Here is a 21840-nt window from a genome sequence, read left to right as displayed (position 1 = left end):
CTGGATCTGCACCTTAAGCTGCAAGATACAAGGCTATGGGCAGGATGCAGGAAGGTGTGATTAGAAAGGGCACCTGGATGTCCTTGGACTGGCATGGATAAGATGGGCTGAATGGCCTCCTTCTCTGATGAAACTTTTCCATGGTTTGCGTAATTGGAATATAGTGGCAGATTTAGGAAGTTAAGGTTTTCTTTTTTACTGAAGAAATGTTGTAACCTGAAAAACCTAACTGTACAAAAGTTATTCCTTTGTTGCTAATGTAGTTAATTCTGTGTCTAAATTGAAGTTTGTTTTAACATAAAAGATACCTATTGGTCAGTGTTATCACTCCTGTGGTGCAGTAACATTTCCTTAGCTTTACAAATAGGTGAGTTCTCATCTGGGATCCTAACAAGAAGAATACTGAAAGGAGAGGTTGAAACCCTGGAGGAGGATCCTTGGTGAAGGCATCAGAGAGAAAACGTTGTTTGGGAGTTTCCAAAGTGTGTTCTTCAAGAGCGGAGTTTGGAAACACTCTTATGGAAGTCAGAGTTGCACTAGGGCCAGTTAATTCACAGTGTGACAAATATCAGGGGGATCTGATGAGAAATGCACTTGTCGGACCACAGTTTACCTATTGGTTTACGTGGACAGTGTCAATTTCATAGTTTGCATTATCGTTATAATTCTGTATATATCTGTAAAGGTATAACTGGGGTGAAGGAATAGCATTTAATAATAATAGCATTTTGATAAAGTTAATTGGAAATCCTGTGACTGTTCATAACAGTCTCCAAGCAAAAAATAAATACATTTTAGGATCTATCAAGGCAGGTTCCATCCCAGGTCACGACTTGTCCAGTAGTAACATCACAAAGGACAATCAATTAAGTACTTTTGAAGGATAGTAACTGTGGCAATGCAAGAAACATGGCAGGCAATTCTCCACCAATAACGTGACAATTAGAAAATAATCTGTTAGCTGAGGAAATTATTGATTGTGAAATATTAGCCAGAGCGTCTCTGGGATCCCAAGTCCACTCAAGTGCATAGACAGGGCCCCGGTTTAATGTTTCAGCCAAATGATGTTCCCTCCCCCAGTATGGCACTGTAACGTCAACACTCATTTGTGCGCACAGGTCTTGGGAGTGGAGCTTGAACCCCAAAGGGAACGTGCTACCAACTAAACTGCGGCGGAGACAATAACCCAGTTGGAAAACTAAACAACAAGGTCCTGTGTCAAACATCCGCGCTGAGGCCAATCTGCATTCATACTTACTAAAGGCACATTTGCAAATCTGACTATTTTGTTTGGACGCACTAGACATATTTTAAGTGGCATTCCCTTTAAATACTTCTTGATCACTATTCATGGAAGGAGGAATGTTGTCTCTAAACTAAGACGGATTACTAAAAAAAGGAATTGAAGGGACGAAAATAACCTAAATGCCGATGTCTTTTCAAGTGTACTTGCTCTCGATCCAGCTCCTGTGTTTACCCATTCAGATCTTTAAAAAATAAAATCACACCATCGGGAAACTGGACTGGGAAGTAAAATTCTCAGGAGTTCAAAGTTCACACCCCCCTGATCAAATGGGTTTTGGCAGAGCTTCAACTCGCCACAGCACTTGCTCACAATTTTGGCATTTCATAATAAAAACATTTTGGTTTGGAAAAATCTTCACGTTCTACCCAGAGTTATTTCAACCATTTAGTGTACGTGCATTGTTTATGCAACATCTAAGAAAGTAAAAACACAGAACTAATAGCACAGAAAGAGGCCATTTGGCCCAACTGGTTTGTGTTGCTCAGCTCCAAATGAGTTTCCTCCTACCCTCGGTTACCCTGCCTTCAAATCCTCCCTCCCCTCCCCTAATCATATATTAACTGATTTTGCTTAAAAAGGTATCAAAGCTGCTCACCTCCAATACCTCCAATAAGGCAGGCCAGCAGCACGGTTCGATTCCCGTAACAGCCTCCCCGAACAGGCGCCGGAATGTGGCGACTAGGGGCTTTTCACAGTAACTTCATTGAAGCCTACTCGTGACAATAAGCGATTTTTTTTTTTTAAACTGGTTCTACATTCTAACCACTTTGGGCAAAGAGGTTTCACCTGAAACCTTTATTGGTGACCAACTGGATTTTGTAGTCCTTAGTTCCAGACTCTCAAGCACAAGAGCCACTTTCCTCTATCCATCCTATCAAATTTAAGACATTAAAAAGCACCATTGGGTTAGCCCTCTTCTCCCCCTCCCCCCCCCCCCCACCCAAAAGCAAAGAGTGCATTGAATCTTTCCTGATTGTAATAACCATTCCCCGTGTCGAAATTATCACAAGATTGCTTTTAAACACTTTAAAAGTGAAGGGGTTGCTTTTTTAAGACGGAGAATTCTTTCTCCGAAATACGCGAGTCTCTGGAACTCTTCCTCAGAAGGTAGTGGCAGCAGAGTCTGACTACCTCCAAGGCGGTGAAATTAACAAGGAGGTGGGCGGGCACGGTGGCGCAGGGGCTAGCACTGCTGCCTCAGTGTCAGGGACCTGGTTTTGATCCCGGCCCACTGTGCGCTCTCCCCTTGTCTGCATGGGTCTCACCCCCACAAACCAAAGATGTGCGGGATAGGTGGACTGGCCATGTTAAATTGCCCCTCATTGGAAAAATTTAAATTAAAAAAAGTTAACAAGGAGGTGAAAGGTTAGGTTAGATGGAGATTACAATCAGATTAACCATGATCGTATTGAATAGCGGAATAGGCTCGGCAGGGGGGCTAATCCATATGTGCCATGGACAAAGTGACCATATTGTGTGCATACTTTCCTGAACAGCCAGCATTGCAGTGTCTCAGTGCAGGCTACAATGGCTTTCCAAGTTGGAATGTAACTTCTTTAAAAGTTCTTGTCCTATTGCAGCAGATGTTCCCTGGTGGCTGTTGGAACTGAATTGATATTTATTTTTAGTTGCAGTGTTAAAATAAATAGTTAGCCAGGATCGCAATTGAAGAATAACTGAAACAAGGCGACTTATAAAATATGAAGCCTTCACCATGGACTGTACTTGAAATGGGGCTGGTGAATTGGGAATACTTTGCAGCCACTTCATTAACACTGCTGCATGTTCGGGTCAATTGTTGTTAAATCGGGGCCACACAGAGACAAGAGCAGGCCTTTTGGAAATTGCACAGTTCAGAAAACAGATCACTTTTCTTCGGATACATGCACTTAAATGCCTTGTCTGACTGAAATAATAACATCTGCCAGGAGACACGGACCCCGGACAGACTTGGGGAGAATGGGAGGGAGGAGGCGGCTGCAAGACTTTTGGAGCCCAGACAAAATAATGTATTGTATTTCTTTTTACTCACTTACATTAAGTTAGAGCATGAGAAAACCACGATTGTACTTGGCAATTTACCAAAAAGTGAATGTTTTTAACTGCATTACTTCCAAATGCAGTTGCTACAGCGCATTGAAATATTATTACAAACATCATCCTCGGCATTCAGTTTGTTCCCATCATTTGAACTGACAGAAAGGCTGATGGAGGACAGCCAAAGTTTCACAGCCAGAATCTGTTCTCTGTGCAGCTCAGTTCCATGTGCACCACAAGTGAACTGTTATGACAATGACCTAGTGATTAGAACTCATCCACAGTAACCTACGTCACAGGAGCAGTTTGCTTTTTGGGATTGTTGGAATTGTTGGTGCCATGTTATCCTCTGACCAGTCTCAGCCATTGGAGCCTGCTCCACTTTGGTTGAATAAACCCGGTTTGTTCTCACTGGAATTACAGAGGTCGAGGGGTAACCTGATTGAGGTCTACAAAATTATGGAGGGGCATAGACAGAGTGGATAATCAGAGGCTTGTTCCCAGGGTAGGGGTCAAATACTAGGGAGAATAGGTTTAAGGTGTGAGGGGCAAGGTTTAGAGTAGATGTACGAGGCAAGTGTTTTACACAGAGGGTAGTGGGTGCCTGGAACTCGCTGCCGGAGGAGGTGGTGGAAGCAGGGACGATAGTGACATTTAAGGAGCGTCTTGACAAATACATGAATAGGATGGGAATAGAGGGATATGGACCCCGGAAGTATAGAAGATTTTAGTTTAGACGGGCAGCATGGTCAGCACGGGCTTGGATGGCCAAAGGGCCTGTTCCTGTGCTGTACTTTTCTTTGTTCTTTATTCTCATCACATTGCACACCTCTATCATGTCTCAATCCCAGTTGTCCACTGCCCAGGATTGCTCACACGTCTCAACTTTCAAATCCCCTTCCCCTTTAGCCCACCCATCCCTTATACCGTCAACAAATAAACCCTGGTGCTCTGCTGCACCCTGGGAATCAGGATCAGAGCAAGAAATTAGTGAGTATTCTTGGTAGCGTTGTCTTCCCCAGACAGGAGGCGGGGGTGCAGTAGTATAGTGTAGTCACCGGATTGGAGATCCAGATTCTGGCGACTGGAGTTCAAACCCCAATATGGCAGATGGTGAAATCTTAAAACAAAGAACAATACTACAGGAAAAAGCCCTTTGGCCCTCCAAGCCTGCGCCGATCATGTGTCCTATCTAGACCAACCTCCTGTATCCTACCTTCTGCCCCAGACATCTGCCAATATATCAATCACCACAAGAACCCACCTTTGAGGATTTTCAATGTGTCCCAGTTTTAACGTTGAAAATCTAGCCATCCTGCCAGCGATCAAATTAAGGCACTTAGTGGCCAATTAAGGACCTCCTTAATTGCACGGCAGCACGGTAGCATGGTGGTTAGCATAAATGCTTCACAGCTCCAGGGTCCCAGGTTCGATTCCCGGCTGGGTCACTGTCTGTGCGGAGTCTGCACGTCCTCCCCGTGTGTGCGTGGGTTTCCTCCGGGTGCTCCGGTTTCCTCCCACAGTCCAAAGATGTGTGGGTTAGATGGATTGGCCATGCTAAATTGCCCGTAGTGTCCTAAAAAGTAAGGTTAAGGGGGGGTTGTTGGGTTACGGGTATAGGGTGGATACGTGGGTTTGAGTAGGGCGATCATGGCTCGGCACAACATCGAGGGCCGAAGGGCCTGTTCTGTTCTATGTTCTATGTTCAATCACCTTTGGGGGTTCTAACTGAGACGGGGCAGAGGGAGTCGATGCCAAGTTCCCCACCTGCCAGGTGAAGTATTTAAAAATGATAAAAAGATTCAATACCAAACATACAGCCAGCCCCTTGGCGGATCACAGTTATCCAACAACTACAGTGATGACGACGCTCATTTTTGCGAAACTCCTGTGGTGCCCATTTAGAAACGAATTTCTTGCCCCATCTGTCTGGGCTCATTTCATTCGCAAGTCAATATCAAGCCCCAAGTTCAGTGTTATACTGCAACCTCCTAGCACAAGGGCAGAACAAAACAACTTTTGTGCATGTGGATAAGGTGGTCAAGAAGTCAAATGGCATGCTGGCCTTCATCGGTCGGGACACTGGATATAAAGATTGACCAGTCATGTTGCAGCTGTACAGGACCCTAGTTAGGCCTCATTTGGAATAGTGTGTACAATTCTGGCCACCACACTACCAGAAGGATGTGGATGTTTTGGAGAGGGTACAGAAAGGGTTTACTAGGATGTTGCCTGGTTTGGAGGGCATTAGCTATGAGGAGAGATTAGCTAAACGCGGTCTGACCTCACTGGAATGACAGAAGTTGAGAGGCGACCTGATAGATGTCTACAAGATTATGAGTGGTATGGACAGAATGGATAGTCAGATGCTCTTTCCTGAAGTAGGAGTCAAGTACTAGGGGATATAGGTTTAAAGTGCGTGGGGAAAAGTTCAGAACTGATGTGGGAGGCAAGTTCTTTTAGAATGGAAGGATACGGACTCCATAAGTGCAGACGGTTTTAGTTTAGGCAGGTACCATGGTCGGCGCAGGCTTGGAGGGCCGATGGGCCTGTTCCTGTGCTGTATTGTTTTTAGTTCTTTGTTCTCATTGCTGCAGCGGTTATGAGAATGTAGCATCCCCAAATTGGTGCAGTGGGAAAACTGTAACCAAGGTGCCATCATTAATAAAATAATAGTTAAAGCACCTTATGCTAGATGTTATTACGTTTCTCCAAACTCTGAAGTTGAAGAAAATATTAATGCCTCGGCTGTACAATACATCACATACCAGGATTTTGCTGTTACATAGAACATAGAACAGTACAGCACAGAACAGGCCCTTCGGCCCTCAATGTTGTGCCGAGCCATGATCACCCTACTCAAACCCACGTATCCACCCTATACCCGTAACCCAACAACCCCCCCCTTAACCTTACTTTTATTAGGACACTACGGGCAATTTAGCATGGCCAATCCACCTAACCCGCACATCTTTGGACTGTGGGAGGAAACCGGAGCACCCAGAGGAAACCCACGCACACAGGGGGAGGATGTGCAGACTCCACACAGACAGTGACCCAGCCGGGAATCGAACCTGGGACCCTGGAGCTGTGAAGCATTTATGCTAACCACCATGCTACCCTGCTTACCATAAAACAACTCTTACAAAAAAGAACTTATGGCTCAAATTCAAAAACAGAGATAAGAGTGTATTAGAAAACACTTCACAGATTAGTTTCAAAGCAAACTTGAATTAAAAAGTCCTTGGTTCAATCCTTCATGCCTCAAAAGAACCTCTGGGTACCATGGAAAAAACCTTGCTGTACTCAAATTGGCTCTTGTATTCTCTTCATTACAAAAGCAGCCAGCCTTCAAAAATACTTCATTAACCTACAGCAACGTGGGCCATCAGGAGGTCATGCAAGGTGCTAAATAAATGCAAGTTCTTTCTTTCTATTTTACAAAAAAAAACACACTAGAATGCAGTTGGTTGCATTAAGTTGCTACAACCTTTGTAGAAACTGGGCCATCAAAGTACAGGGCATGTAGGAACCTCTTAATTCCTTGTCTGATCCTGGTTTCCTTTAAATGCCTGCCCTGCTGGCTGTTTTTAAAACTACAGGCTTCTGGTTTTGAACCGACACCCCCACCTCCCCACCGCTGCAAGCTGCTATTTGGACTGGCCCAGACACACCCCTTGATGCAGTGTGCTCTGTGGCACAGTTCGTGATGTTATTTTTATGGGCTTGTTTAGCAGCTCCAAAAGTCTTGGACATTTTCTGTTTTTGATTGGGATTGGAGGAGCCTTCAGAAGATTCTGGAAGATTGCAGTCTCCATTTTTATTTCAGTTCTGCAAAAACCTAGGAATCAGCAGGAGTGGATTTAAACACAGTCAGCTCAGGCTGGTGATTTTAAAACACTCTCCAGCCTGTGAAAACCTAACCCCTGTATGGAAGGCTGGGCAAGGCACAGTGCTGATTGCCCCCTGACCCCCTGTCTCCCCGACCCCCCCCTGTTCCCCACCCCCACCCCCCAGATCCCTAGTGGTCTGTAAAAAAGGGTCCTGTACTTTCTCTTCACTACAGTTGAAAGTGCAGTCAAGCATTCCAGGGGCAGCGTGGGCGGAAAACCCTCTTTTAAAACTCTCAGGTAGATCATTCTAACACTTTCCCAGTGAGGACAGTGAGTTAATCTGGTGGAGGCCTGTACAAATGAAGGCGACTCTCCAGACTAATTCCTGCAGCCCGTGAGGTCTAATTGAAGGCTGATTCTAAAAAGATCCAAACCAACCAAGACTACCATCCCCGCAAAAATTCACCTCTGCCCATTTCATCCCTGCTATTTTTTAAACCTTTCCTTCCCGTCTGCCGTGTGTCTGTCTGGTGTGTGTCTGGGTGGAGGGTGGAGTAGTTAAATTAGCCGACCATTGTTCTATTATTTCCATTATAGGTGTATCTCTTCCCTTATTATAGGTTTTAAAAATAAATTTAAGAGTACCCAATTCTTCCCCCCCCCCCCCTCCTAATTAAAGGGCAGGTGCAGCCAATCCACCTATCCTGCACATCTTCGGGTTGTGGGGGTAAGGCCCATGTAGACACGGGGAGAATGTGAAAATTCCACATGGAGTGACCAAAGGCCAGGATTGAACCCGCATCCTCGACATAGTAAGGCAGCAGTGCTAACCACGGCTGCCCTTCTCTTACAAATAAGCAGTTTAAATGTTTTACTTACAAATCTGATGCCGTAAGTCATTGAAGCAGTCACCAGGTCAAAGATCTCAGGGAAATATACAAATTATTGATGAACTCACTTATGTTGGGGCACCGGGACCTATGGGACTGGAATTGACTGCGTACTGGTCCAGGGTGTTGTGACAGGCACCCAAAGTTATCATTCTGCTCTTCCTTCCCAAGAGTTAAACTGCATTTGCTCCTTTGAGTCAATGCACTCAGCAACATCGTTCCAATTTGAACTTTTAACTGGAGAAAAACATTGGAAATCTAAAATTCTCAGACGCAGATGATGCCAATGTTATACGGTCAGCACAGAATTAGAGGCACAGAAAAGGTATTAGAGACAAGAAGATGTTCCTCATTTTTCCTAAGGTTGTGTCAATGAGCCCCACCAAATAATTGAACCATTCATTTCTCTGACCAGGAACAAGGTTAGAAGTTTTCTCTGGTCAGAGATGATCAAACGAGTGTTCGACTGTATAATTGTTCCTGGGTTGCTGCACAAGTCAAGGCAGGTGAAGGAGTGAGATTTAGGAGTGATAAATAAAATCTTCTGGAATTTTCCTCAATTACCTTTAGGGATTGGAGATTGTTTATGTAGCATTTTCCCTCAGGAGATTGCACAGGTGATGTACTGTCCATGTTAGGTGGGTATAAAATCTCATGGAAAGACCTTTCTGCACTGAGAAAGTGGTTAATCAGAATACATAATACTAAGAGTTACCTTCTTTTGGGTGGACTAGCATTGTGCACACAATCGCTCACCCTAACCTCAGGTAGGTTGAAGAAAACGGTAATTTAAATACAGTATACAAGTATAAAGCACTATGAGCCCGGAGCAAATTTGAGAAGTATCCACTGAAGGTGGATCTGTAGTTGGATGCTAATGTCTCAAGCTGAAGAGCACCTCGTGTGGCCAATTGCCTGTACCCTTCCTAAATGCTCTCCTATATTCTTAATTGGATATTTTGAAACGTCTGACCCTCCAGCTGAAGGACTTGGGAGGAAGAAACTGCATTGCAGGCGATAGAGAAAACATTTATGTCGAAGACATTGAACATTGAATACAGAAACAAGCCAAACCATTCATCACAAACAATCCATTTCACTCCACTCCAACCTTTCCCATTCTTCCTTATCCAATTATATCAGCTTAACCATCTTCTATTCTATTCTCCCTCACATACTTATCTAGCTCCACATTAAATTGATCCAAGCTATTAGCCTCAAACAGTCCTTGTGGATTTGGGTCACAAAACACAATCACTGTTTGGGTAAAGACATTTCCCCACAATACCTCACATATTGGTGACTATCGGACGCTGAAGGCTTCCTGTGTTTTTTTTCCTCTCAAGAGGAAAGACTGCTCTTCTCAAACCTTTCATAATTTTAAAGAACTTATTGGGTAAGCCCTCAATCCTTCTTTTCCAGAGATAAAGGATGGAGCCTACCCATCCCAGGGCACAACCTCAACAGTTCAAACACCACCCTGGTGAATCTTTTTACACCCTTGCTTTGGCGGCTTTTCTGTGAAACAAAAATGCCCAGAACTGTACAGAACTCCAAGGTTTTGTACAAGTTCAGTATAACTTGCCTGCTTTTCAATTAAACCTCTGTAGAACTAAACCCGAGTGATGATTTGCTTATGTTAATCCATCTTCCCACTTTTATTGACTCATTTGTACACCGGTCCCTTTGCTACTCTGCCCCATTTAGATTCTAATTTCTTAGGTAATTTGTGACCTTCATATTTTTCTTATTAAAATGCAGTATCTCACCCAGGTTGAAATTGACATCCATTATTGCCTGCTGTGCACGTGTGTTGATGTTTCTGGAAATTCTCGTTCGTCTGTGTTGATTCTACAACCCCAGGCCCCCAAATTTAGAAAGTGTTGTTTCCAAACAGGTAATATAAATTGTGAACAACAGTTATTCCACCTTCAGTCACCGAGTCGCTGCCCTTCACTCCGAACTCTGAGAATTTGCGATCTATTCTGCAACCTGACCCCCGATTTCACAAGCTGACCCTATTCACCATTTACGCTCTTTGCGCAAAATGGAAAATGTGCGGAACGCCACATCACATTTGATGCTTCCGACCAACAAATAGCACAGATCATAGTGTGTTCAACTGTCAGGAGGTCTGACTTAAACTCAACTATACTCGTGCTACATTAGAACGGAGCTTACCACATGATGGAACAATGTTGGCACTAGAATGTATCCATAGTGTTCTCGACGTTCAGCCAGGACTTGCGTCAGATTGAATCTTGCGGTGTCATATATCATTATCATAAGGCAATTTCTTACAGAAATCCTGACATTCTAATGTAACTTGGTAAAGTCACACCTACAGAGCTCCATCAATTAATGAGAATGGTTACAACTCCGTATACAACCTTATACTTTGCTTTAGAAATTCTAAAAAGCATTTCAGCACAAAACAAGATCGACTTACCACCCTGAACATCTAGATAGCCCAGTGTTAGCATTCAAAACCCAAGATGCTCTACAATTCACACAATTATAAATAGGTTTAAAGGCCTATTTGCTGTAAAATATTGAATAGTGGCACTACTCAGACTGGATAATGGTAAAATTCCTCGGAGAGAAGGAATCGCTTTAGCAGTTGGCTGGACGGCTGGTTCGTGATGCGGTTCAATTCCCGTACTGGCTTCAGTTAGCCACGAAGGCCCTGCCTTCTCAACCTTGCCCCTCGCTTGAGGTGTGGTGACCCTCAGGTTAAATCACTACCACCCCTTGAAGAGGAGCTTATGATCTTCTGAGACTATGGCGGCTTTTATTTCGTTTCACCTCCTAAAATGTTAATGAACCCCGTTCTGAGCAATGCAGTGACTGAAACTACTCAGCCAATTAAAGGTTTCAATTTCAATTAGAATTGTTTTCTCAAACATTTAAAGTTCTAAATTCTAATACCAGCATCATGATATTTCAAAATCCAACTTACCTTCCTATCATTTTGCTCCGTGGGATCACCGGAATAATGACCCTATAGGAAAGCAAAATTGATGGCTTGAGAAATGGCCTTCATTTTCCACCTCCACACATGTAAGAGTAGTAACATTTAAAAATAATGTTTTTTCAATAGCTTATTTGTTCCAAATTTACTAAACAAAGAACATGTCCACTTGTATGGAAGGCACACAATGAACTTAGCAGAAATATTCCACAATTAATTTCTCATCAACAGTCACAAGGCAAGGAGGGGAATTAGAAAACTTACTACAGGGATTTCAAAAATACACATGCAGAAAAGTAAGTGAATCTATCCTTCAGATGTGCTTTGGAACAAAAGTCAGCCTGGAAAAAAGTGTTTACTAAGCCACAAGACTCAACTCCCTTGAGGAGGTCCCCACTCAGCATCCACCCACGATGAACAGACGCAACAATGTCAAAATACAAGTATAACATTGGAAATGGGTGGATCAAACTATACAGCAGGCAGGCAAAAAGAATGGGTCCCAACAACCCACTGTTCACTAGCGTGTCACTTTATAGGATTTTGTTTATTGCCATGTGTACCGAGGTACAGTGAAAAGTATTTTTCTGCAAGCAGCTCAACAGATCACCAAGTACTTGAAAAGAAAAGGAAATAAAAGAAAATACATAATAGGGCAACACAAGGTACACAATGTAACTACATAACACCGGCATCGGATGAAGCATACAGGGTGTAGTGTTAATGAGGTCAGTCCTCATTAGAGGGTCATTTAGGAGTCTGGTAACATTGGGGAAGAAGCTGTTTTTGAGTCTGTTCGTGCGTGTTCTCAGACTTCTGTATCTCCTGCCCGATGGAAGAAGTTGCAAGAGTGAGTAAGCTGGGTGGGAGGGGTCTTTTATTACGCTGCCCACTTTCCCCAGGCAGCGAATTACAGGGTGGTGAGTGCATGGAACCTGCTGCCAGGGGAGGTTGTGGAAACAGATACATTAACGGCATTCAAAAGGCATCTTGACAAACTCATGGATAGGATGGGTATAGAGGGGTACGGCACAAGGAAGTGCTGAGGGTTTTGATCAAGAGTGGCATCATGACCGGTACAGGCTTGGAGGGCTGAAGGGCCTGTTCCTGTGCTGTATTGTTCTTCATTCTGAAACTGATAGTTGCATTGTGTTTGTGCTACCCAGTAAGAAAAGGCACTAATTATCCTGCTCTGTTTGACATGCGTTTGATTCAAATATGACCTTCAGCTAGGATTTCATCCAGCTTTGATCTCCCATTGCTAGCCACTTCCAACATTTTGTACAGGTCAGCTTGAGGACTAGTAACACGAGCCTCACTTCATTCAACACCTTCTTAATAAGTTTGTGTCACAAAGAATGTAACACATTTTGTTGTCCATTGTATCCAGTATTACTTACATCATGTAAAGGGTAGGCTGCAGTGTAAACTCCACTGGCAATAAGACTGGTGATCCCTGTAATAAAACATAGAATTGAAGTACAAGGTTTAGTTCTTGCCATGTAATAAAAGCTTCCGAATCATAATTGAACTATTCCAGTGTCTGACAAAGGAGAAGGAACCCAGGTGTGAAAGAGCCACCAGGAAGATATCTATCCTGTTAACGTGGATCACACATTGATGAGTTCCAGAGCATGGCTGGGAGGTCTTGCTAAACACTGCCAGAATCCAGGAGGGAGTGTGCAGGTTCATTCCAGGAATACACCAACTATATTTCAATTGGTATTCACAGGTAGCGTTACATAGCTTTATGGTAGATGGCTCTTGAACAGATGCAGTACATTTGTCCCATTTGCTCTTTGTGTCCATCTATACAGAGATGAATTACAGTATCACATCTTTTTTTAAAAAGAGAAAAATTACAAGGAAGGAACTTTCTTTACCCATGCTATATTTTGCTCTGGTGCAAGTTGCTCTTTTCAAAATTTCATAAACCTAGGAGAGAAAAGAACAAGTATATTATTTTATGATGTTACACTATTGCTATTTCTGTTATGGGTCAAGTGTTACAGATTACTAAAACTCTCCATTATATCTGGGCATAACAGAATCAGGTCAGTCGACAGTTTCGAAATCCAAAATTTAATGGATTTACTCAGGACAATTCCAGTTTGTATTTAGTCCTTGGGTTTCTACACAATAATGCAGTTATCTTGATTAAACATTTCACTTTCCAATACTAACTGGAGGGACTCGAATCCCTGTCCTTGGTCCCTTCTTAGTTTTGTCACATGATTGTTTGCTTGGACCTCTGTCTTGGGTGTTGGAGAACTATCATTCAAAATTTTCTTTCAAATAATGATAGCAATGGTCAAACATTTTCTAGGGTTATTCACATTAATTGCACAACACTATTTATACTAGCCACATCACACAATGCTAATGGTGCATGATTTGGATATTGGGCTGGATCTTGCAGTTAGCACGAAGCGAACAGCGCTTATCGCAGACTGCTGAGAAAGCTTCCTGCAGAGATCCAACAACGTCTAGGCATGGATTTCCTGGCAGCAGTATGAATCTGGCATGTAGTCAAAGAGATCTCTGGGCATCCAGCAACCATGATGCCAGCGAGAAGGGCACACAGCCAATCACATTGCAGTAGTCACACAGACAGCAAACCAGAAATTAAAAACACCAAATCCATTCACTTTCAATTTATATTTGATAATAATATAAATTAAGATTGGATTAAGCCGCTAAAAAACAAAACTGTACTAAACAAAAAAAAAGCAGTGGATAAATATGACATTCCACAAACTTAAAATTGTCAGTGTCAGAATGTTGAGCAGTAATTACGAGCTTAAAACCCAGCTGCACATTGCTCAACAAGATGCAACTTTTTATGGCTTTTTGCAACAAGACTGACCTCAAAGATGGAAGTTTAGTCAATGCACCGATTGCTTAGGGATTGAATCGAGCATGGGGAGAGGAAATCACCAGCGGACACTGCCTCAAGGAATTCCGAATCATTTCTGGATTTCCCCATTATTCTGCTCATGTGCACACTCCATTCAGTTCCAGTAGAGTAATGGTGGGCAATGCTAATCATTTTGTCATCATTACTGCCACAAAATCCACGACAATCTCTCGTCAATAATGAAGGTTCAGATTAAGAAACGAGGGAATTACTATTCAGAAATGTTCATAACTCTTTGGAAAAGGTGATGTCACCAGCTTTGTTCTCCAGATCTAATATCTCTTCAATTAAGTGCTAAAATGAGAAGCAATAATCCTTGTGCCATAATTTCTGCGAATGTTTAACATTATTCTTCCCATATTGTACCGTGACTAAAGAAATGCTTTGCAGGGATTTGCAGTTGTGATCAAGTTAACAGACAAAGCAGAAATACATGCAGAACTACAAAATATTAGGTGACTTTTGCACCAGATTTGTAAACTTCGCTCTGATAGTTGAGCTGTTGAGTTAGAGGGTGCATATTGTGAAAATTTGAGAACATGTAGACTTGGCAAGAGATCAAAAATCAGAGACGGTCATAAATTGCAGATTTGTATTGTTTGAAAGTAAAATACCATGTCTTCCTCATTTTCTTGTGCTATTTGTTGGATAGACTTCAAAACATACAAAAGCAGAAGAATCTTTTGTGTATATTTTCCCACATTCTCCAGCAATTTCAATATTTGTGATTTTCAATATCAGCAATTCTATTGTTCCACTTTCCAGTAATTAAATGGACCATTGCCTTTAAAGTAAAAACAAATGCACAAGTCCAAAAACATACTTAAAAACTGTCAACTGAGCTTAGATAACAAATTATTTATGTAAAACAGAATTTAGTAAAACATAAGCATCAACTTGGTCTAGATGCTTGGTCTACTGAAACTTGTCACAGAAAATGGTGCAGGATGTGGAGATGGAATAGACCAAATACTGGAAGAGGACAGGATGGGACTTTCACCAAATTGCTAAATATATCCTGAGAAGGAACTAATCACAGAAAGATTCTGTTGGAATTCGACAGCAAGAGGGGAGGAGGGCAACGGGAAATAAGTTTGATCGACAGAAAGGAGAGATTTCTAGTAAGCTTAGACAGTCACAGAATATAGAATTCTTTGATCGGGCAAAGATTTTCAAGAGGCTATTCCGTCACTCGATTACAGAACATGTACTCAAGAAAATGGCCAATCTATTCCAAAGGACTGCGACAAAATTGCTGGGAACACTTGCCACTAGATATGGGAACACAGCCCACTGAGACTACAACCACCCTCCAACCCCGCAACTCTATCTATGAACTAGACAGGAATATACTGATCTCTCTTTGCAAAATGTGATGGAGGTAGGGGTAGCCAAGTATTGGAGGGGGGGAGGGGGGGGGGGGGAGAAGAAAAGATGGAGAAAACAGTAACAGCAATGGAGGGCAAACGCAAAACCTGTTGTTGCCTTGTGGTGTAACCTTCCTATAGATGACCAACTAGAGAGAAAGTAAATTCTGAGAGAGTACACTAGGCTCCTCAAGATGCATTAAAGAAAATGATCCAGGTTGACTCACATTCTGGAGCTGATATTTAGCTGGCAATGTAGAAGTGGCAGCTTTTAATTAAGCCATTATCTGCATGATAATATTCATTCAACATACCAAGTTTTACAGTCATCCGAGTCTATAGATTCTATAGACTCTGGAGCAGTTACTGCAGATTGGAGGGTAGCCAATATAACCCCACTTTTTAAAATGGGGGTTAGAGAGAAAAAAGGCAATTCTAAGACTAGTCAGCCAGATGTTGGGGGTGGGGAAAATTTCAGTGTCCATTATCAAAGATTTTACTGCAGGGGAAACCATGCTTGACAAAGCTATTTGAATTATTCGAAGATGGAACCAGTAGAGTTGATGAGGGGTAGCCAGTGGATGTGATTTATTTAGACTGTCAGCTTTCGACAAAATCTCACGTAAGAGATTAGCATGCAAACCAAGTGCATGGGATTGAGGGTAGTGTATTGAGATGGATAGAAGGATAGAAAACTGGTCATCAGCCAGAAAATAAAGGATAGGAATAAATGTTTCTTTTTACACTTGACAGACAGTGACAAGTGGGGAATTGATGTTAGGACCCCATCTATATGCAATATATATCAATGATTTAGATGAGGGAATGAAATGCAATATCTCCAAGTTTGCAGACGACAAAGCTGGGTAGGAGGGTGAGCGGTGAGGAGAATGCAGGGATGCTTCAGTGTGATTTGAACAAGCTGAGTGAGTGGGCAAATGTAGTACAACATGATAAATGAGAGGTTATCCACTTTGTTAGCAAAAATAGGAAGGAAGATTATTTGAATGGTTATAAATTGAGGGAGAATGTGCAACAGGACCTGGGTGGCCTCTTGCACTAGTCACTGAAGGTAAGCAGGCAAGTGTAGCAGGTGGTAGGGAAGATAAATGGTGTGTTGGCCTTCATAGTGAGAGGATTAATGTACAGGAGCAGAGATGTCTTGCTGCAATTATACAAGGCGGCCATACTTGGAATATTGTGTGCAATTTTGGTCTCCTTATCTGAGGAAGGATGATCTTTCTTTTGAGGGAGTGCAGAGAAGGTTTTCTAGACTGATTCCTGGGATGGTAGGACTGACTTCGGAGGGGAAATGCTGGTTAGGATTATGTTCGCTGGAGTTGATAGGAATGGGGGAGGCAGATTTCATAGAGATCCTATAAAATTCTGACAGGGCCAGTCAGGGTAGAATCAGGAAGGAAGTTCCTGATAGTGGAATGTTCAGAACAAGTGGTCACAGTCTCAGACTATAGGATAAACCTTTTAGGACTGAGACGAGGAGAAATTGTTTCACCCAGAGAGTGGCAAGACGGTGGAATGAGTTACCACAGGAAGGTTGAGGTCAAAACATTGTATGTTTTCAAGAAGCAGTTAGATATAACACTTAGGGTAAAGGGGATCAAAGGGTATGGGGGAGGGGGGGGGAAAAGAGCGTGAACATTTCATGGAGTTGGATGATCAGCCATGATCACAATGATTGGTGAAGCGGGCTCAAAAGGATCAAATGACCTCCTCCCGCTATTTCCTATGTTTCTGCGAGTCTGTACAACACAAAAGAAAACAAAACGCAACAAAACAACTAGCATGGTTAATCTTTAGTATTCCAATTATAATCCGTCTCAAACTACATCAATTTGTAGACTGTGAATATAGAACACAGGGGGGGCAGCACGGTGGCCTAGTGGTTAGCACAGCTGCCTCACGGCGCTGAGGTCCCAGGTTCGATCCCGGCTCTGGGTCACTGTCCGTGTGGAGTTTGCACATTCTCCCCGTGTCTGCGTGGGTTTCACCCCCACAACCCAAAAATGTGCAGAGTAGGTGGATTGGCCATGGTAAATTGACCCTTAATTAGAAAAAATAATTGGGTAATCTAAATTTATAAAAAAAAATATAGAACACAGGGTGGTGATTTAATCGAGGGTTCCAAGATTATTAAAGAATTTGATAAGGCAGATTGCAAGAAACGGATTCTGGTGTTGGGGAAGACCAGAACATGGGATAGAACCGCAAAATATAGGCTCGGCTACTCAGGAGCATATCTCTACGCCAACCCTGGAGTTTCAGATCACAAAAAAGCTCCAGGGTGGCATGGTAGCACAGTGGTTGGCACCGTTGCTTCACAGTGCCAGGGACCCGGGTTCGATTCCCGGCTTGGGTCACTGTCTGTGCGGAGTCTGCACGTTCTTCCCGTGTCTGCGTGGGTTTCCTCCGGGGGCTCCGGTTTCCTCCCACAAGTCCCGAAAGACATGCTGTGAGGTGAATTGGACATTCTGAATTCTCCCTCTGTGTACCCGAACAGGCGCCGGAGTGTGGCAACTAGGGGCTTTTCACAGTAACTTCATTGCAGTGTTAATGTAAACCTACTTGTGACAATAATAAAGATTATTATTACAGAGGTTGAGTCAATTGAAAATTTTAATCTGCAGAAGCTAGAATTTTGTTGGGAGAGGACATTAAGGGACGTGGAAGTTAGTTAGTTAAGTGGAGTCAACAAACAGTTTAGCCATGACCTAACTGAATGGCAGAACAGGCTCAAGGGGCTGAATGGCCTAGCTGTGTCTCTACGTTCCTACATGGAGAAAAGGGGCACAGCAGCAAGGAGTTCACAAAAGGCTTGAATTTCTCAAACTCTCGAGATGTGACTTGCAATTTCACAAAAGACTTGAAGCAAAGGCACATGGGATCCAAGAGGATGTGACAAATGTATAAAGGATATTCAACGATAAAGAGGATAACCATAAACAGGACTATTTTAAACTTCTTTGGGATTAGTGAGGGCGGCCCATCGGGATCCAACCTGCAACCTTTCAGACGGGATAATATTACTAATGCTCCTGAAGACGATGTCGTAAACATATTTAATTTTCCCTCGAAGATCCAAAAATCCGTGGGAAAGCAAAGAAGCATTTTGAGAAAAGTGAAACAAGTCAAAGGAAGTGAACCAGCCCAGACTGATGAGTAACAAATGATGTTCAGCTCTGACTAATGTAAGGCAATACATGCAGATAGTAGATACTGAAAACTCTCTTCAGTCAAAGGCTTAAAGCTCTAGTAAGAACAAAGAAAGTGGCAGCAAATCAAATGAGATAGTGTACCACATAGCGTGGGCTGGACATTCATTGGACATTTGATATCGATGATACCACACACACACACAGTTCTAAAGCACAATCAATCCATATGTGAAGTTACAAAACTCTCAGCAGAAACACCAGAAGAAAACAGGTAAATGTTGTTTACAACTTTCCTCAGGTGAATGTTGTAAAATGATTCAATCAAATTTCCCCAACCAGAAACAGCCACTGACCTGCCCAATAAAAAAAAAACACATCACTCATCTGATGAGAATAAAAATTCCTGTAAATAACATGAAAAAGCTGGGAAATTAATTACAAAAATAACTTCTCCCATTTTTCTTTCAGAAAAAAAAATCTAAAATGACAATCCCATATGGTAGCAATCATCATCAAATAGCCACAGGGCGCCTACTGCCCGTCTTCCTTCTTCCAAAGTTTTAAAATGGGGGCAGGGGCAAATTGCTGACCTGTGAAAGCTTCGGCTTTCTATTAATGTCTAACAGATGCTACTAGAAATCGTCTGCTGTCTAAAAGGAGGAAATAAAGAAGGGTAGGGACAGAAGGGTAGGGACAGAAGGGTAGGGACAGAAGGGTAGGGACAGAAGGGTAGGGACAGAAGGGTAGGGACAGAAGGGTAGGGACAGAAGGGTAGGGACAGAAGGGTAGGGACAGAAGGGTAGGGACAGAAGGGTAGGGACAGAAGGGTAGGGACAGAAGGGTAGGGACAGAAGGGTAGGGACAGAAGGGTAGGGACAGAAGGGTAGGGACAGAAGGGTAGGGACAGAAGGGTAGGGACAGAAGGGTAGGGACAGAAGGGTAGGGACAGAAGAAGACCATGAACCTGCCTTGCCAAAAGCAGGTAAGCAAAACGAGTGTATTCAGGTCAGGAAATAATTGTATCGTCAGCACCACATACTCCCATCACATCACATGATCAACCATCTCTAGGTAACACAGAATCACAGAAGAGGCCCTTCGGCCCATTAAGTCTGCACCGACGTATGAAATACCTGACCTGCCTACTCAATCCCATTTGCCAGCACTTGGCCCATAGCCTTGAATGTTTAGACGTGCCAAGTGCTCACCCAGGTACTTTTTAAAGAATGTGAGGCAACCCAACTCTCCCACCCTCCCAAGCAGTGCGTTCCAGACCGTCACCACCCTCTGGGTAAAAAGGTTTTTCCTCAAATCCCCACTAAACCTCCCACCCCTCACTTTGACTCCCAAGAATCATTCTAGAATGAAGGCACCAAAATTTAATCCACCGATCTTCAGAGACTCATTAGGCCAGCTAATTTTGTAGGCATAAATCAAGTCGTTGTCTGACCCTTCACAATCTCAAGGTACCTCATATCCCAGAGGAGTGCCTTTGTCAGAAAGTGAATGAGGGAAATAAACAACCATAGTTAATCATGACAGTGGACTGGTTTGCCTTAATTTAGCAATCGACACAGACTCGAGCAAGGCCTATGTGGATGGAAAATTATGCCTCTTGGCATTTGCCAGATACTTAATGAACAACAATTACTCCCTTTTAATTAATGTTCTCGTTTAGGCAATGAGGCACAACAGTAATTTGAAATACAAGGATTGCTTTTGCAGTATGTATTTTTTTGAGCACTGGTTGAAGCAACAGAGAATCAAAAGAAAGCAAAAAAAAAAAGCATTTGGATGGTTGGAGTGGTGGAGCATAGTACAGGAAGTTTTAAATTTTACAAATGTTGCAGAACATGGAACAGGAATTTGTAACGAAAGGGTAAATGCTGGAAAATCTCAGCAAGTCTGGCAGCATCTGTAGGGAGAGAAAAGAGCTAAGGTTTCGAGTCTGATGACTCTTTATCAAACAGGAATTTGTGTTTGTTGTGGCTCAGTTGGGAGCATTCTTGCCCAAGTCAGAAAGTTGTGGGTTAGTTACACTCCAAACAAACCCACATGGACACTTTGGAGCAACATGGAGGGAGTGCAACACTGTTGGGAGGTGCATCTTTTTTAGAGGAGATGATGAACCGAGTCCTCATCTACTCTCTCGATGTAAAAAAAAGAACAGGAGTCCTGGCTACTATTTATCCCATATCACAGAGAAGCAGGTTATTATTTGGTCGTTATCACATTATTTAGGACTGTTTGCTTTGGCTTAACTGCTGCATTTCCTACACTACAAAATCTACTGTGCCGGTTTGACAAATATCGATTCAAGTCACACTGACCTTCCATCCTCTTTCACTGCCATGACAGCTATATTTCTGTAAATACACAAATAGCCATGTCCTCTGAAGCCCAATAATCATGTTAGCCAGATAGGCTATTGCACAAGGGGTATCATAGAATCTTAGAATTTACATTGCCATTTGGCCCATCGAGTCTGCACGGGCTACATATTGTAATGAACTCCAATTTGCTTTATTGGTTGGCCAATTGGAGTATGAGCTCCCTCAATGATAGCTCATTGAGGGGGCCCATATAAATTGCCTGTGTAGGCTTTGTGAGCCAGTCTTAAGTTGACTGGACTGCTAGCAGCACTGTTTGTAGCTGCTCCTGTAATATCGTCATTGTAAATAAATATTGGTGTGGTGACGGAACTCCTGCCTCCCGTGGATTACTACACATATCACAGATAACTGCCCTTGATTTCCTAATCCCAGGAATATTCCATTACATTCCTGACTTGTGCCTTGTAGATGGTGGACAGGCTTTGGGGCGGGTCGGGGGGGGGGGGGGGGGGGGGGGGGGGGGGGGGGGGGAGTTACTTGCAGTAGGATTCTTAATCTTTGACCTGCCCTGGTAACCACGGTATTATATGGCTAGTCCAGTTCAGTTTCTGATCAACGGTAACCCCCAGGATTCAGCGATGGTAATGCCATTGAATGTCAAGGGGCAATAGTTAGATCCTCTCATAGGAGATGGTCACTGCCTGGCACTGGTGAGGTGCGAATGTAACTTGCCACTTGTCAGCCCAAGGCTGGATATTGTCCAGGTCTTGCTGCATTTGGACATGGACTGCTTCCTTATCGGAGTCGTCGCAAATGGTGAACATTGTGCAGACACCCGCAAAAATCCCAATTTCTGACCTTATGATGGAAGGGTGCAGGGGAAGAGGACCAATTAGTGCAAGAAGTACAAGCGAGGGCCAGCGAATTGTGTGCACATATTCTGGGGCTGGAGGGGTACTGGGAGGCAGCATGTTGGACATTGTCCAAAGTTGTGGGGGTGGAGGTCAGGCCAG

General features: G+C 43.1%; 1 protein-coding gene across 8 annotated transcripts in view; it reads right to left on the bottom strand.

Annotated features, from left to right (window-relative positions):
• Window positions 1-21840, bottom strand: part of ano1a (anoctamin 1, calcium activated chloride channel a) — a 290522-nt gene that overhangs the window by 137651 nt on the left and 131031 nt on the right. For all 8 annotated transcript variants that reach the window (XM_038808410.1, XM_038808412.1, XM_038808413.1 and 5 more), the window contains 3 exons: window positions 12921-12972; window positions 12438-12493; window positions 11026-11067 (listed from right to left, as the gene is read on the bottom strand). In XM_038808410.1, the coding sequence (XP_038664338.1) occupies window positions 11026-11067; window positions 12438-12493; window positions 12921-12972 (150 nt within the window). The remainder of the gene's footprint in view (window positions 1-11025; window positions 11068-12437; window positions 12494-12920; window positions 12973-21840) is intronic.

The sequence above is a fragment of the Scyliorhinus canicula genome, chromosome 9, assembly GCF_902713615.1.
Source record: "Scyliorhinus canicula chromosome 9, sScyCan1.1, whole genome shotgun sequence".
Lineage (NCBI taxonomy): Eukaryota > Metazoa > Chordata > Chondrichthyes > Carcharhiniformes > Scyliorhinidae > Scyliorhinus > Scyliorhinus canicula.
Note: the sequence above shows the minus strand (reverse complement) of the source record. Positions and strands in the feature narration are given on the sequence as shown.